This window comes from Triturus cristatus, chromosome 1_2, assembly GCF_964204655.1.
Source record: "Triturus cristatus chromosome 1_2, aTriCri1.1, whole genome shotgun sequence".
Classification (NCBI taxonomy): domain Eukaryota; kingdom Metazoa; phylum Chordata; class Amphibia; order Caudata; family Salamandridae; genus Triturus; species Triturus cristatus.
In genome coordinates, this window is record NC_140580.1 from 588,892,574 (window position 1) to 588,910,829 (window position 18,256).

Here is an 18,256-nt window from a genome sequence, read left to right on the forward strand (position 1 = left end):
TGTGACGATATATCCAAACAGAGTTGCTGTCATTTTATGCTGTTTTGTAAATTCCATACTTTCTTAAGAAGATATTTTTTAAAACCTATCTTTTTAAAATATAATGTCCGGTCTACCAGGAACGCGATGCAGTTAATGTTTACTCTGGAAAGTGCAGATATATGTTTTTATGTAGCTACTTATATTTTAAAATGTATGGCCGCCAGAAAATCTATTGTTATTTAATCATTCAGAATTTTTTTAGCATGTTGCATCTGTCACTCTGCCAAGTACAGCAGAGTCTTTTCTTCGCGATATTTTCACATGTTCAGATACGGGAACTGCATCTTATATAGCGTATTTTGCACACTACTCAGCACCTTAGCAACTAGCACATGTCAATTTACTGAGTTTACCAGAGCCTTCTCTCCTTGTATTTACACCGACAATTCTAATATGTATTGGTATTGTTAGAGGAGATTGTACCCTAGTTAGTATGTTTTGTACATATTTAATGTATTTGGTCTATGTACTTTGTTCCTTTTATTGTTTTATTGAACGATTGTTGTATGTTTTATATTTTATGTCTGCTGTATGGTTGTGCAAACAAACCGAATAAAGCATTTTGAACTGAACTGATTCAGGTTGATGGAAATCTCAGAACCATAAGGAAAGTGCTCCAGGGACACGTTTGCTGATAACGCAGCACATGGTATGCACTAGCACGGCCAACAATGAATATGCTACTTACCAGTATGCATCTGTTCTTGGCATGTAGGGCTGCTGACATTCATATCTGTGCATAGATCGCCGCCTAGTGTTGGGTCCGGATGTTTGCACGTTGTTGTCCTGGAAGAGTCTTCGAAGTATCCTGGGATAGGTGACTCCTCCCCTGGACTACAGTGCGCATGGGCATCCTCTCCATCCTCAGATTGTTTTTCGCCATTGTGGCAGTGATGGAGTAGATACAGAAAAGTGATGACCATGCTTTACAGTAATTCTGAGAGCTGCAGCTGCTACAGGCGCCGGGGAGGAGGGAGGGCGATATGAATGTCAGCAGCCCTACATGCCAAGAACAGATGCATACTGGTAAGTAGCATATTCAGTTCGAGGCATGTGGGCTGCTGAATTCATATCTGTGCATAGAATATATAGCAGTGCCCTCTTATTAGCGGCGGCTACCAGTGCCAGCTGCAGCGGTCTGAAAAAGAGTTTTGAGAACAGCCTGTCCTACAGCTGCCTGCTGTTTTGATTGCACATCTACACAATAGTGTTTGGTAAATGTATGTGTAGTGGACCAGGTGGCTGCTCTACATATGTCATGCAAAGGAATGTTTCCTAGGAAAGCCATGGAGGCCCCTAACTTACGTGTTGAGTGGGCTCGTGGGGGAATTGTTAAAGTGCGTTTAGCCTTTTGATAGCAAATTTGAATACATTTAACGATCCATCTGGCTATACCTGCTTTGGAGATAGCGTTACCTTTGTGGTGTGGGGCAAAGGCAACGAAAAGTTGATTTGTTTTCCTAAAGGGTTTGGTCCTGTCGATATAATACATGAGGGCCCTTTTTACATCTAGTGTATGGAGTGCCCTTTCTGCGACAGTTTGTGGGTTTTGAAAGAAAACAGGCAGTTCAATAGTTTGATTCATGTGGAACTGCGATACCACCTTGGGCATGAATTTGGGGTTGGTACGTAGTACGACCCTGTTGGCGTGAACCTGTATAAATGGCTCTTGGATGGTTAGTGCCTGGAGTTCACTAACTCTTCGTAAAGAAGTTATCGCTACTAGGAAAGCTACTTTCCAGGTAAGGAATTGAATCTCACATGAGTGTAGAGGTTCAAAGGGTGGACCCATCAGGCGTGTGAGGACCAAGTTGAGGTTCCACATTGGGGCTGGTGGGTGGCTAGGTGGAATGACTCGTTTGAGTCCTTCCAAGAATGCTTTGATGGCAGGCACTCTGAATAGAGAGAGGTGCTGCCTGGTTTGTAGATAGGCTGATATTGCGGTCAAATGGACACGTATAGAGGTGTACGCCAGATTGCATCGGTATAGGTGTAATAGGTAACAAATAATGTTTTGGATGGATGCGTCTAGCGGGTTAATGTCGTTATTATTGCAATAAATGACGAACCTCTTCCATTTGGCTGCATAGCAAGCTCTGGTAGTGGGTCTCCTGGCCTCCTTAATGATGTCCATACAGTCAGGTGGCAGGTTTAGGTAGCCAAACTCTAGGACTTCAGGAGCCAGATTGCCAGGTTCAGCTGTTGCGGATCTGGGTGCTGAATCTCTCCATGGTTCTGCGTCAAATGCTCGGGTTTGACCCGCAGCCTTTGATGCGGCACCACGGAAAGTTCGAGAAAGGTGGTGTACCACGGCTGGCGTGCCCACGTTGGAGCAACCAGGACGAGTGTCAGTGAGTGTTGTCTGAGTTTGCGTGCCACCAGCGGTATCAGTGGTGCTGGGGGAAAAGCGTACGCAAATCTGCCTGACCAGTTCATCCATATCGCATTGCCCTGCGACTGCGGATGTGGGAACCTGGCGGCAAAGCTTTGGCATTTTGCGTTTTCGCTTGTCGCAAATAGGTCTATCTCTGGATGACCCCACTGCTGGAAGTACGGTTGGAGTACTGATGGGTGTAACTCCCACTCGTGCATCTGGTGGCTGTGTCTGCTGAGCAGATCCGCCATCTGGTTGTCCTTGCCGGGGAGGTGTTCTGCTATGAGGAACATGTTCCTCTGAATGGCCCACTTCCACATGCTCTGAGCCAGATGAGACAACTGTGGAGAGTGTGTTCCTCCCTGCTTCTGTATGTAGTACATGGCAGTCATGTTGTCCGTCCGGATCAACACGACTTTGTTGCACAAGTGTACTTTGAATGCTTTCATAGCGAGGAAGATTGCCATCAGCTCTAGAAGGTTGATGTGCATCTTCTTTTGTTGTTGTGTCCATAGTCCCTGCACTGTGTAATGGAGTACATGAGCTCCCCATCCCTGGAGAGACGCGTCCGCCGTCAGTATTATCTGTGGGACAGGCTCTTGGAACGGTCGGCCCTTGCAAAGGTTTTGTGGATTCCACCAATGCAGAGAGTTGTATGCCCGACCGCTCACCAACACTAGGTCTTTCAACTATCCTTGAGCCTGATTCCACTGACGTGCTAAGCACTCCTGAAGCGGGCGCATATGTAGTCTCGCGTGTGGGACTATGAAGATGCAGGAGGCCATCATGCCTATTAACTGCATGAACACTCGCGCGGGAAGGGAGTGTTGTGGTTTGAACTTGGAAATCAGCATTTGCATGCTGTTGATTCTTACTAAATTTGGCTGAGCTGTGGCCGCCAGAGTGTCTATAGTCGCACCTAGGTACTGTTGTACGTGTGCGGGCTGGAGATGGGATTTTGGGTAATTTAGTGAGAACCCCAGACTGTGAAGGAGGTGGATGGTGCGAGACATGTGGCTGGCACATTGCTGGGCTGACTTCGCTTGAACGAGCCAGTCGTCCAGGTAAGGGTAGACGTGTATGTGCTGCCTCCGTAGATGTGCCGCCACAGTAGCTAGGCACTTCGTGAACACCCTGGGTGCTGTCGTCACGCCGAAGGGAAGGACTTTGAATTGGTAGTGCTGCCCTTGAACAGTGAACCTGAGGTATTTTTTGTGTGAGGGGTGAATGGGTATGTGGAAATACGCATCCTTGAGGTCCAGTGTGGCCAGAAAGTCTCCCTGCTTGAGCAGCGGGAGGACTTGCTGTAGAGTGAGCATGTGAAAATGCTCGGAAAGAATGTATTGGTTCAGGGGTCTCAGGTCTAATATAGGTCTGAGTGACCCGTCCTTTTTCGGTATTAAAAAGTACAGGGAGTACACCCCCGTACCTTGCTCGTGGACGGGTACGACCTCTATTGCGCCTTTTAGAATCATACTTTGCACCTCCTGCTGTAAGAGCGTTAAGTGCTCTGAGGACATAGGACGGTTTTTTGGAGGTATTGAGGGTGGAGTGGAGGTTAGTTCTAGACAGTAACCGTATTTGACAATATCTTTGACCCACCTGTCCGTGGTGATGGAGTTCCACGTGGACAGGAACCTTTGTAGCCTTCCCCCGACAGGTGTTATGTGGTCGGGAGGAAGGCAGAGGGCGTCCCTGCTTGTTCTTGGGAGAGGACCTGGTGTTGCCGTAGCCGCGTCCTCTGCCCTTTGTGCTGGAGCCACGATATCCACCCCGGGTGTTTTTATCGTAGGTGTTTTGTGTGTTGCCCTTGTTGTATGTTTGCTGTGACCCCTGTCCTCTACCTGCTCCTCTATTTCCGGGGCGACGAAAGGAGCCGCTCCGAAAGGACTGCGTCTGTAGGGCCCCCATGGACTTTGCAGTGTCCGTGTCCTTTTTTATTTTCTCTAGGGTGGTGTCAACCTCCGGCCCGAATAAGTAGTCGGGGTTGACAGGTTGGTTGAGGATGTTATTTTGTACCTCCGGTTTGAATCCGGAGATTCGCAACCAGGCGTGTCGTCGCAACATGACGCTAGTGTTTATGGCTCTGGCAGCTGTATCCGCGGCATCCAGTGCACACTTAATGGATGCATTTGTGAGCAGTTGTCCCTCCCTGATGAGGATCTCTGCACCTTCTTTGTATTGGTCAGGGAGATGTTGGAGTAGTTGCTCTAATGTGTCGTAGTGCGCTCGATCGTAGCGAGCGAGGAGCGCTTGAGTATTGGCAATGCGCCATATGTTAGCTGCCTGGGCGGCAACCCGTTTGCCAGAGGTCTCTAGCACCTTGGACTCTTTGTCCGGGGGAGGAGCATCACCTGTTGTTTGCGAGTGTGCCCTCTTGCGAGCATTCGCAACGACAATGGAATCCAGAGGTAATTGGCCTCTAATGTAAGTAGGGTCCCCAGGCGCTGATCTGTATTTCTTGTCGATCCTGGGGTTTATCACTCTTGCCCTGGTGGGTTCCTTGAAGATGTCCTTTGCTGGTTTGAGGACCCCCTTTAACATGGGCAGAGTCTTTATATTCCTTTCTGAGGATGCGAAAGTATCCATGAGAAAGTCGTCCTCGATGGTGTCAGAGTGAAGTTGCACCCCATGATTGGCCGCAGCACGTTCAATTAGAGCGTTGAACGCGGCAGTGTCCTCTGTGGGAGATGTTTTAGCTCCATAGAGTTGCGGGTCTTGTGCATCCATAGGTGCACCTGGGTCTACAGGGTCATCCCAAGCTTGATCAGGGTCCTGTTGGCCATCAGGGTCCATCCCTCCGGGGTAGGGCACTTGGTCACCCATGTAGTCCTCCAACGCATCCGTGTCGGAGTGTGTGGGAGAGAAGGATTGTGGATCCTGGTAGGGTGAATGGAAAGGTTCGTAAAGAACTGGTTCCAAAGCCACTGGCAGCTTTCTCTTAAGTGGGATCCGGAAGGAGTCCAAAGCTGGCTCAGAAGTTATTCTCCTTTTGTGGATAATCATCCTGCCGGTGTCGGCGTCGATGAGATGCGATGGAGACGTCTCCGCAGAGCGTTCGGCAGGCGTGATCGTGGTGTGGGTGACCCGTGTCCTGATTTGGAACAGTTTCGGGGCCGTGGATGGTGGCAGGCCAAAAGTAATGTTGGCTGGTGCTGAAGAGGCTGTTGGAGCTTTTATTGGCTCGGAGCCCGGCGTGTCCTGGAGGACAGTTTTGTTTTTGGTGCGTTGCGCAGCAACGGGTGGCACCTGGAGCGCCCTTGATTCCTTTGCGCCGACCGGTTCTGTGGAGGCGGGCGTGGACTTTTTCGGCGCCGGTGAGTTATCGAGTCGAGGGGCGGGAATGGCCGTCGACGTCTTCGATGAGTGTGGCTTTGGTGGTGCCGTCGAAGCGGTGGGAGACGCGGCAGGCAGTTTGACCTTTGGGGTCGGAGCCGATTGCGTCGGTGCCGGGAGCCGAGTAGGTTTGGTGGCACCGAAGGTCTTTTTCCGTAAGTCGACTCCGACGTCGGCCGCTTCAAGCTCGGCACCGAAGTCTCGTTTGTTGCGCTCGGTGCCGACGGGTTTTGCTGGCGTCGAAGGTGTGGAGGGCCTCGATCCGACCAGCGCCACTTTCGGTTTCGGTTTCAGTTGAACCAATACAGCTTTTGGTTTCGGTTTCGAAGAAGGGAAACCAGCCGGTTTGGGCATTAATGGCTGCCGCTGAATGTCCGAGGCCGGGCCCGAGGGCGGGGCGGAAGAACTGCGGGATAGGTCTTGGGTAAGGCCCGAAGGCGATCCCTCGACCGGAGCCATAGATTGTTGCACTGGGATTTCCTCAGTCTGAACGGGTAGGCCTTGCTCGTCATCGGAGCTACTCTCTTCAGCCCCTAAGGCCTCATTGTAGTCTCCTACCTCGGTGTCGTCTTCATCTCTGCGAAAGAGTGTTTCGTCGACGTCTTCCGATCCGGAGTCATGTTCGGAAGCGGGACTGGAGGGTAGGTTCTCCATTTCTTCGACATCTTCGGTCTCGGTGCTGAAGATGTCGGCCGGGGCCGGTGCAGCTTGCTGCGCCTCGAGTCTCGCCGCTCGGCGATTCCGGAGAGTCTTCTTGGATCGAAATCGGGCACAGGCCATACATGTAGATTCGTCGTGATCCGGTGAAAGGCATTTGTTGCACACCGGATGGACGTCAATGTGTGGATATTTCGCATTGCATACAGGGCACCGCTTGAATGGTGTCCTCGATTCCATCGTCGATGTCGGGTCGATGGTCGGGTAAGATGCGAAAAAGTTGGTTCTGGAAGTTAGTAAACTAACAAAGATACTATCGATACCGATCGGGAACAGTACCGACGCGAACTAGAGGCCTTTTGGCCTGGAAAAAGTTTTTCCTAACTTGAGTCAAGATAAGCACATCCGAACCCAATGGCGGAAAAAAACAATCTGAGGATGGAGAGGATGCCCATGCGCACTGTAGTCCAGGGGAGGAGTCACCTATCCCAGGATACTTCGAAGGCTCTTCCAGGACAACAACGTGCAAACATCCGGACCCAACACTAGGCGGCGATCTATGCACAGATATGAATTCAGCAGCCCACATGCCTCGAACCAGAATATTCCCAAGTGTACGGGCGCACAAACAGTAATCAAAGTAAGATTTTACATTTTGAAGGATTGGTTAATGAAGTGAGGTGGAACATTTCCGAGGATAACAGAAGGGTTTTAAGGAGCAATAGACCAATTTCAACAAAATAGCCTTTTGCCCACTTACCAGTGTGTGTTTTTGGGGGGTTTGGGAACTCATTTGGACATGACTATACTTGCAGAAGGATAATTATGGACTTCAACCAAGGTAGTTGTGGGGCTCTGACTGTCGATCGTCTAGTTTCTCAAATGTAGCAGAACTTCGCTCAAATATCCAACAAAATACACTGCAGTTGTTTGAGCAGAAGAAGGCACATATAACATCAGAATGCATCACAAGAAGCCATGACATATCTACACCGGGAAGCAAGAGCTACGAAAACTAAAAACCCAATAACACAAGCCTCGAACCGCGCATCCAGAATATGGATAACGGAACACCCCAAGACCTGAAAGCACATTCCTTCCAATGGTAAGGGCCATCATTGCCCTGATCTGCTCAACGATTAAGAGTGCTGTCCCCTTCCCCAGGTACATACATGAAATGTGTCCACTCCTAATTCTTGCACCCGAACACCTCTTTGGACAGCTCTTTGTTGTTCTCTGCTAGGTTGGCAATACCTAAATAACTACATACAAATGCCTAAATACACAAAAGCTCTGAAGGGCCTGGTGCATCATCTGTCACCAAATGGGTCGGTCACTGTTTATATTTGTATGTGTTCAGTTCAGTTTTTGTACAGCACTACACACTAGTTTGCTTCTCCCCTAAAGCACAAAGAGAGGGGAGGAAACCAGTTGTGCCTGATAGAGAGGTGTGCATGGCATCAGGCGCGTCAATGACAAAGTTCTGTACAACTGCTCTGAGGAGTAAAGATGTTGAAGCAGAGGTTGAAGGGTCCACTGAGGATTTAATGCTGCCCGCTTGATGACTGGACCAGATACAGGGCTTAGGTGTTTGCTCGTCAGGAAGAGGGAGAGAAAAGAAATATACGTGTAAGTGATACTGGATGCTCTTGGGTGTAAGAGAGCTACACTCATGGTTGGTTAAACACGCTGTGTGTTAACATCAACAAAATATTTTGAGAACCCAACTAGGAGAAACGTGCCACCTTCTCAATCGGTATTCATTTGGCACCAAAGCAGATTATATACATGACCTTACTCAAGCGGGACTTCTAGAGATCTGCAGTGTGCAGATCACACATTTGAATCTCATCAGAGATGATGTATCTTTTCATAATCGTAAGATTGATAAAATGTGTACCTCATTCAGAGTAAAAGAATAACTTTGAAATTCAGTAGAATCATAATCACCAGCAGGAATCAACTCATTACTGAATGCTCCATGTTTGGTGGTATCGCTCATTTGAGGTAATACCACATATGTGGTATTACCAAACTAAGTGGCGGAGAGGGTACTCCATCGCAAAGGTGAGAGACTCTCCCCCCCAACCTGCCAATATAGTGGTCCGCCCACCAAACTTAGTTGCGGGGGGACCTTACGTTTAGCCACAGTGGAGACTACTTTTGAGGTTACCTTTACATTCCTCCCTACCTTCCACTAGTACACTTGCTCCTTTCCTCCAGTCCCAGACATTTCACTGCCTGTGACGGCTGTGTTGTTTATGCACGCAGTGCAATGCAGGAGGCAAAATGTTCAGCAGAGGGGATCACGTGGCAGACTGAATATTTTCACTACTAAGAGGGGCCATTTGAACTCTAGCTTCCCAGGTATCTGACAGAAATTTGAAGGTGCTTGTCACCATTTGCTATTTTTAATTTCATACCAGCCTCTGGCAGAACTGATCAAGGCGTGCAACTGTGTTGATTAAACATTTATGCAATTAAGTGGGCACCACTTATTTGTTAATTGCATCCTTTCTGTAATTAATACACAGCAGGTTATTAGTCATGCTGTCACTATTGCTGTATAAGGACCATTTGAGGGTTTTTAGAGTTACTATCCATGACGTATGACAAGTAAGTAAATGGGTGAGACAGAGTCCAACTCTCACACCGAGCAGAGCGATGGAATGGGGCACTGTTTTACCACTTCGGAGATCTGATCCTGGGTGTATACTTTGGGTGGTGTGTTACTCCCTACCCACTTAAACGATCTGTTTCAGCCATGCCATTTTTTGATTGGTCAGTATTAGGGCCTGTTGTTTTGCCAAAACAGCATTGCGATTGACCAATTCCCAAAATGAGACTGAGGCTTGGATGTAATCATGTGAATTATACACATGCTGGTATGTTTTACCCCCCCCTAATCCTGAGTATACTACTGGTATCAACATTCTGGTCCTTTCCAGTTCTAGGACCAATGTTTCCCCATTTAAGATCCTCTTCCGGCTGGCTGGCCCTTTAGGAGCTATATGGATGGAACCAACAGACATGGGTTAGATTAATCCACGCAGAAGGTATCCACAGCTCCCACAAGATTAAATACCCTTGTGATCCAGCTGAAAAAACCCGAAAAGTGACCTATCTGGGTTTTGCCACTGCAAACTACTTACAAGTTAAGGCCACCCCTGAAGCTCTTCATTCTGAAGGGTTGTCAATGCATTACATTATTTGTGGATGCACCACCCTGAGGTAAGACTGCTTGTTTTCAACTCACATCTGCTTCTCTTTCTTTAACAAACTTGGGCTGTACCTTCCCTTTTAGCATTTTTCTGTTTGCTGCAAAGGACTGAAATGGTGTCGCTAGTGGTACACCCCCTCAAGCTGACCAGATTTTCCAAGATAGGCCATATTGTCTTGCCCACTCCCAGTTTTGCGGGCTCCCGCAGACTCTGGTTTGTGTAAATGAAGCGGTGGAGGCCGCAAGTCTCTTGTGGGGAAGTACAGACGTATAGGCCACACTTCTTCCTGGGTCAACTGGAAAAATAAAAGGGGGCTACAGGAAGTCCTATCTGGTACTACTGTTTTAGATATTACAGGCTATGATGGATTCCCATTGTGTTCTGGGCAGTACTACCACTCCGGCAGTATGGCCTTCTGCTGCAATTAAGGCTCAGCCATGACGCACCAGCCATCATTGTTTACCAGTCAGTACATACCTATGCAACTATGAACGCACATAAGGGGCAAACACACCCAACCATCATTGCACACACATTCATATTTAAAACACCAAAATATCAGCTTCCTGGCAAGTATAGGATGAGAGATTTCCTTCTGCCCCGACACCTGTCCCCTCCAATCGTGCAAAAGAGACATACAATTTAAAAATCTCATTAAATTATGCTTTTAGGGGCGACAATACTCAAGTAGAACTCAAGCTCAATTAAGTCAACTCTTTGCTGTTTCCAATTCTGTATCATCTCCGGATGGAAACCCACCCCTTTGATACACACTTCCAAAACTCACTGTACTTAAACTGAGGTGGTGCTTTCAAGTTTTTTTAATCAACGCGTTGGCATATAGGGGCTTAATGTAAATATGTAATGGTCACTAATATTCAGCAGAAGGGCGGGTCTGATGGGTCAGTGTGTGGGCCGTTTCTTAGACTGTTTGTGACTTTAATTGTTGAATTTCTTTATATTACAACAAGCACTGCCTGCAGCAAGCACAACTGCAGATAGCCTCCCATACTTTCCAAAACACCTATACAGCATGGCGGTTCAATTTCAAAATGGCCCCAATTTGCAAATGTGGGCCACTTTTAGTCTGACCCGGTTTGATATCACGTCACACTTACTCTTTGGGAGGGTTCAGGTCTTCCGGCCGTGCCTCAAAGAACCGCAGTACTTCATCACACTGAGAGATGTGAGGAGGAAGCCGCACAAGCGCCTGTAATGGAAGCACAAAGGGACAAACATGAGTGTGTCAGGAAACACAAGCCACCATAGAGAGGGACAAGCGAAGAGAGAAACTGGAGATTTTATACACAAAATGCATACACCAAAAAGTGCATTAGATTCACGCTAAGTCCTATCAGCACGTCAGGGAAGATGTAAAGACGCTGATCCAAAGATTAATATCACTAAACAGCTAGCAAGCGGAAGTGTGGGAATACACACGGACTAATGTAATACACAGTGAATAACATTGATGACAACTGTTGATGGCTGCAGAACCCGGGGACGTGCAACGATGGGCAGACTAAGGACACGCAAACAGGCAGAGGACAGGAAGTGATGTAGGGGGAAGCCGGGGGAAGGAAGGAGGCGACCTCCAGATAGGGAAAGAAAGAGAGGAAAAGGATCAGGGAGAAGATAACAGGAAATGGCCGGTCTGATTTATTTACTAAAATGCAACAGGACGGAAATGAATGATAGCTCGGGAAGCTGAAAGCACCAGCAGCTGCTGACTAATTGGGACAAGAATAAAGAAGAGAAATACAGCCAAAAGCCTCCTGGCGCACCGGATTTTCTTCTCCAATCGTGTGTGTGGATAAGGAGGCATTGACAACATGAATAATTTGGGCTCTTGTGTAGTGAACAGTTTTTGATGTAGTGCTAGAGATGTTTTCATTTGCACTCACAGACTCTATGGGGAGACGGTGCCGTTGAGGGTAGAATTTGCCCTCAACCTATCATAGTTGTGACAGTTCCCGAATCAGGAAATGACGTCCCAGCTCAACTGTGCAATCAAATTCACGAGCTAGGCTGCACGATCATTTAAGGCTGCTAATTACTCAGGTGTGCAAATGGGCAGTTTTAGAGGGCGAACCTTTGAGGCACACATCCGCCAAAGGCATCTTTGTACTGAGACCGCATGAACAATGGAAGTCAATGTTGAAGACAGAAAAATCAACTGAGATAATGATAACTGTAATCTAGGTTTAGGGTTCAAACAATGTGGATTTACGCTTGTAAATAGATTTACTCACATGCAAATGCAAGTAAATCTGCTCACAGGTGCGATAAGTGGGCATTTCAAAGTGGTAACGGCCCTTGTATCATTGTTTACACCCACAAACCTAGTAGTTTGTGTCTATTTATTAACTTTTTCAGTGCCCCACCCCCCCAATAAAATGGAAGCAGATTTACTCTTGTGAAGGGCAGGAGTAAATTCATATCTATAGAGGGAATGGGAAATGGGCAGGGCAGACCCTCAAAATAGGTGAGAGTGTGAATAGGAAATTTCTTCATGGAGTATATGTTTTTTCCTCTTGGCAAAGAAAAAGAAAAAACAAGTTTTGCTTTCACATGCGAGTGGCCCAGAATTAATACATCGAATTGCAACTACTCCTGGGTATTTGCGATTATTCACAGAAAACATTCCTACAATCCGGTATAAATAAAAAAAATCTGAATATTTTCTCTGCAGTTGGGAGTAAACCTAATAAGCTTAATATCGGATCTTTTTGGAGAATCAGTCAGTTAAGTGGGTAGGTGGCCATTTTTTCTTAAACATGGATGCATGTGAAATGGGGTCTGACCTTGATTGAGAGCGATGACCGAAGGACATCAGTACTGTTTATGACACAGACAGCTATGATCACAAGCCTCATATCCCTTCTCCTGGCTGCCACTAGGAGGCACAGCCAGGCCTGTCACTGGCGATGTAGGACCAATGGCTGGAGGAGGAAGAGATGATGGAGAGTAGAGAGGTAAAGAGCAAGACACTTGTAAGGGAAGGGGAGTGTGTAGATGAGAAGGATGAAGCAAGAGGCAGAGAACTAGAAAGATTAGGAAATGGAAGGGTGTCAAACATGAGGCATACCGGGAGGATAATGTTTCAGAAAGAGAAGCATAGAACAGAGTAGAGCAGGGAGTAAGAGAGAGGGAATGACAAGGGCAATGTTATCGATTGGAGAGAGGAGGGTCGGCAACAGAGAGAGAAGAAAGACAAGGCTAAGCTTTCACTTGAAAAGAAAGCTCCATTTGGGGCAGTGGCGGCCATCTCAGAGGTAAGGACAGGGACTGATACAGCCACGGAGTGTAAACTTCAACATCAGAGTCCAGGACAGGATTGGTGAACACACGAGGAAATGTGATGAGCTGGCGCTTGTGGGCAATGGGAGGACTGGCACTAATAGGTAGTCGGTGGAGATGGCACAGGAGGGTATTTGGAGAACTGGCATGAACGGGAAATGCAGGGAGCTGGACCTGGGAGGATTGGTACGAATGAGCAGTTGGTGAAGATAACACTTCCAGCAGTGCAAGAACCTAGTACTGAGGGTCAGTTGCATAACATAGGCCCCCGCAGTTTAGGGAGGCCCCCCGAGCTTCAGGGGCCCGCTCAGCACAGTACCCTGGCCTGAGCTCCAGGGGACCCCTCAGCACAGAACCCTGGCCTGAGAGCTCCTGACTGACTTCAGAGGGGGGGGCCCCTCCATGTACTTTGCAAGGGGACCCCCTCAACTTACGTTACGCCACTGCTGAGGGTCAGTGTGAGATGCTGGCATTGCAGGAGCACAAACCGGAGAAGACACCTGTTGACAGTGCGAGAAGCTCATATTGATGGCAGAGTGCTGTGCTGGCACTGAAGGGCAGCATGAAGAGAAATAGCACTGGTAGGCAATGTGAGGGGGTCACACAGACAGACACTGATGGTTGGCGCAAGGAGCTGATATGCGTGGGTAGTATGGGGGCGGTCACTGGTTGGCAGTCTGAGGAGGCTGCACGGCCATTGAATGGGCAATGTTCATACTGATGGGCATGGAGGGATGCTAGTACCACTATTCCTCGATCTCCGTGATGGCAGCAGGAGGGCATTCCACTAAAAATGATACATAGGTCTACAAGGTTAGAAATTAAATATCCCCACAAAGAACCAGCTTTATTGACTCAACTATCTATGCAAACCACCCTGCCAACTCTTCTTTACAAGGAGTAGCAGGCACCATGGATGTATCTTACTTTTATTGCCTTACTCTGAAAGGGCTCAAAATGACACTCAGTTTTGTCAACCAGTGTGTACATTTTAAAACATTTGACCTGTGACGTTCTGGACCTCCACTGTAAACCTACAAGGCCCTCCAATTGATGCCGGGACTACATCTGATGATACTTGGCACACTCCGCTCTTTCCCATCCTTACTTCCGTGTCAGCAACTTCAGTCTGTCAGGCTAACCAACAATTTCCCCAACACATCACTCTGCCTCTGACAGGCAGAGCAACAGAAAACTAGAGAAATGCACCAACAAAAAAGGTAGCAGAGGAATGAAAGAGTGGCAGACAGCCTTCTGGACAATCGCGGAGCACACCTCTGCTGTGTCCATGGCTTCCCCTGCAAAAAGAACGTTCAAATAGGTCCCCTTCGAGGCTCCTGACTTTCACGTTTTTGTATGTACTGCCGTATATTAGTGCTTATTCCTGGGAAGCCGAGTTTGTGACAGCAATACCAGTCTTCTGACAAACAAAGGAGCTCAAGAACTGAGCTGCACATCAAGAGAGAGGGTAGAGAGAATTTGAACATAAATCTCCTGATTTCACAGTCAACAATGTGACCACAAGAACACATTTCCTACCATCTACAAACGTGTTTGGTCCATTATTTCCACAACTGCAAAAAACATTGGGGGAACACAGCAGTGGTTTGTGTTGTTTTTAGAATTCATTCCCTTTAAATACCGAATTTGTACTTATTAGATGACGTGAACAATACTCTGTAAATGAAAGTATTCAAACCAAAAAGGCCTTCTCCCCAGATTGGATGCATGCTGTTGAAGATATGCAGATTGCCTCAGGTTAAAACCTACTTTCCAGGTGTGGCCCTCACTATGCATCTTTCTATGCTATTCTATTGTTTCCAATATGTATACAGTGGGCTTCTGGTCCATCCCTTTGAACCATTAGCTTTTATTGACCACCCTCTTTCAGCCATTGGCCCGAGACCTTGCCTATCAAGTCTTGGCTCAGCACAGAAGAGTATTTTCCTCTCACCTAAAGCTGTTGGCAGTTTGGGTGCACCACTCCACCTGTAGTGAGTGTCTGAATTGCAAAGCATGAGAAATTATTTTAGATCCCCCAGACTCGCCATCACCTGCTCATCGCCAAGACATGCACAAAGGCACCCTTCTGCATTTCTGTCTTTATATGCGTTAGCACATTAAATCCATATCTACTGTCTTTGTCAACTTCAGTTAGGTAATGAGATCGAAAAACAGACTACCTCACGTATTGTTCTCATCGTGCTGCCGGACCTCCGGGATGTCGGCTGAATAGCTGTGTACCATGTTGACATAAATAAAGGTTTTTTTTTAAAAAAAAGAAAAACAGACTACCTCTAAGATTTTCTGGGAATGTTACTTTAAACAATAGTTTATCAGCCAAAAATAGTTACATCGCAATCATGTTCATTTATCGAAAGATAAGAAAAAAGTTTCCCTGTTGACGGATTCAGCTGTCTGTCCTGGATAAAGCACTTCTTCTCAGGACGAGGCTGGACCAAGAAGGAGGGTAAGGACATGCGCATCTGCATCCAATCAAAAGAAGAGAAGGAAACCCATCTTCCCTTTGAACGTGTGAAGTGCTCTTTATTTCTAGGAGTCTTGTCATACCTCTTCAGAATGCTCCGCCTCTGTGATGACTCACGGTTGAGATACAACTGCAGTGATAGCTAAAATATTGCGGGTCCAGCCAAGAGACAGGCAGAGAGTCAGAACTGGCACTTTCCACCACAATAAGGGTATAGAACCACAAATCATTAAGTAAGGTGCTAAAAAAAGAATAGCACACACATGCACAAGACCACATATTAATCTACAGGAAAACATTAAAAAGACCAAATAAAAATTGAAATCAATTCACTAAACTACTGGATGTAATTAAAGTGGCACACAAGAAAGTAACCAGGACATGGAGTCTGAAGTAACGATTGCTGCATTTAGCCCACCACTCGGCTGTAACGAAAATCCTGCCACCATAGACTGGGCACAGTTGCCAAAACTCCAGCAAGATGGCAAGACAAGATGGCAAGGAAAAGTGGAGATGATCACCACTAGGTGCTCATCCCTCAATTGCATCTTAAAATTGACATAGCTCAAGGCAATTAATAATACATTTTTTTAAATCAACGTTTTCCCACAAGGAATGACATTTGGGCAATGTGCTTGCATCTTTAGACTTTTTTGGGGAACAACCTTTACAACGCAACTTTTACAACGCACTACCTTTACAACGCATTTTTTACAACGCATAATCCATTACAACGCATTTTTAAAAACTACCTTTACAACGCATTCCATTACAACACATACTACCATTACAACGCATACCATTACAACGCATAATATTACACTACACTATCCAACACTTACCCTACTGTTGCACCCCCTGGAGTTAGAATAGTAATTTTTACCCCTATACTATCCAACACTTACCCTACTGATGCACCCCCTGGAGTTAGAATAGTAATTTTTACCCTTATACTATCCAACACTTACCCTACTGATGCACCCCCTGGAGTTAGAATAGTAATTTTTACCTCTATACTATCCAACACTTACCCTACTGATGCACCCCCTGGAGTTAGAATAGTAATTTTTACCCCTATACTATCCAACACTTACCCTACTGATGCACCCCCTGGAGTTAGAATAGTAATTTTTACCCCTATACTATCCAACACTTACCCTACTGTTGCACCCCCTGGAGTTAGAATAGTAATTTTTACCCCTACACTATCCAACACTTACCCTACTGTTGCACCCCCTGGAGTTAGAATAGTAATTTTTACCCCTATACTATCCAACACTTACCCTACTGATGCACCCCCTGGAGTTAGAATATTAATTTTTACCCCTATACTATCCAACACTTACCCTACTGTTGCACCCCCTGGAGTTAGAATAGTAATTTTTACCCCTATACTATCTAATACTTACCTTAAATGTAATTTAATATAATGCGTTGTAATGGTATGCGTTGTAAAGGTAGTATGCGTTGTAATGGCAATGCGTTGTAAAGGTATTTTTTAAAAATGCGTTGTAGTGTCATGCGTTGTAATGTCATGCGTTGTAATGGATTATGCGTTGTAAAAAATGCGTTGTAAGTGCATGCGTTGTAAAAGTGTGCGTTGTAACGTCATACATCCGACTTTTTTCATTAAACACTCAAGCTCTCAAGCCATACCTTGACTCTTGACCTAGTTAGTTTCCACAATTTGATTATATTTTTTGGCTACAATTTGTGCTTTGAAAATGTTACTTTTTAAGTCTTTATACACGCAAATGAAATAATATACTGTTGCCGAAGCAGTAGCTAAGAATTCAGGTTGATAATCCGTAATGATCAGGGATCACTTATAAAAAATGTCATTCCCAAACACAGACAAGCATTGGCAAGGCCAATTGGCCTTGCTTTGACATTACGTGCTTTTTTCTGGTTCTGGCTTTACCAACGCTTGTAGAATTGTGGTGCAAACACTAACAAAGCCAGTTGTGTTGTACGGCCATCTTGGAAATGTTATTTTATGTACTTTCAACAAAGTCACCACACTGCATCTATACAGTAAACACAATAATACTCACATCTTGGAATGGTATAAAATAAGTATACCAAGTCTAGATGGCTGCCATGTTGCATCTAGACACAAACTGGTGGCCTTTTGGGAATGGTATAACAAACCTATTTTGCATACTTATCATTTTACCTGTACAAGTTGACTCCCATTTTGCATCTACACACGTGTCTGCCATCTTGGAAGTATACAGAATAAAATACGAAGATGGCCACCCACCGCTACTGGCTTTACCAAAGCCGATGCAACTCTGCAAGCATTGGCAAAGAACATAGCAGCAGCAAGGCATTTACCTTGGCTGGTCTGCCCCCAGAATGGAATGTTTCTGTGCGGTTACTGGTCTGATGTAACAATGGAATGGTTGGGTACTTTGACCAGTGTGCTGTTCCAATAGGATGATTCTGTACCGCGGCTAGTCTGCTATGACAACATGATGTGGTCGTGTTGTGACTGGTCTCCAGTTAGAATGGGATGCTTCTGTACTGCTGAGGATCTGCTGTAACAATGTGTTGTGTCTTTACTGAGACTGGTCTGCAGTCGGAACGGGATGTTACAGTACTGCAGCTGGTTTATGTCACAAAGAATGTTTCTGTTCCGATACTTCTGTGCTGCACAATGGAATGCTTCTCTGTGTTATCTGTCTGTGCCAACGGTAATCAGTTAATGCAACAAGACACATCTTCCACAAAAACCAGAAGTAACTCATGAGTCCCCAAATAAGGCAAACGGATTAATACTCGACAGTGCAAATGCTTGAAAGCATCAACATACACAGATAAGGGTCATTCTGCAAT

The 18,256-nt window shown here is 46.2% G+C and overlaps 1 protein-coding gene across 6 annotated transcripts in view; it reads right to left on the reverse strand.

Annotated features, from left to right (window-relative positions):
• SH3PXD2A (SH3 and PX domains 2A) overlaps positions 1 to 18,256 on the reverse strand; it is an 822,832-nt gene that overhangs the window by 499,732 nt on the left and 304,844 nt on the right. For all 6 annotated transcript variants that reach the window (XM_085606748.1, XM_085606762.1, XM_085606734.1 and 3 more), the window contains one exon: positions 10,749 to 10,840. In XM_085606748.1, coding sequence (XP_085462874.1) covers positions 10,749 to 10,840 — 92 coding nt within the window. The remainder of the gene's footprint in view (positions 1 to 10,748; positions 10,841 to 18,256) is intronic.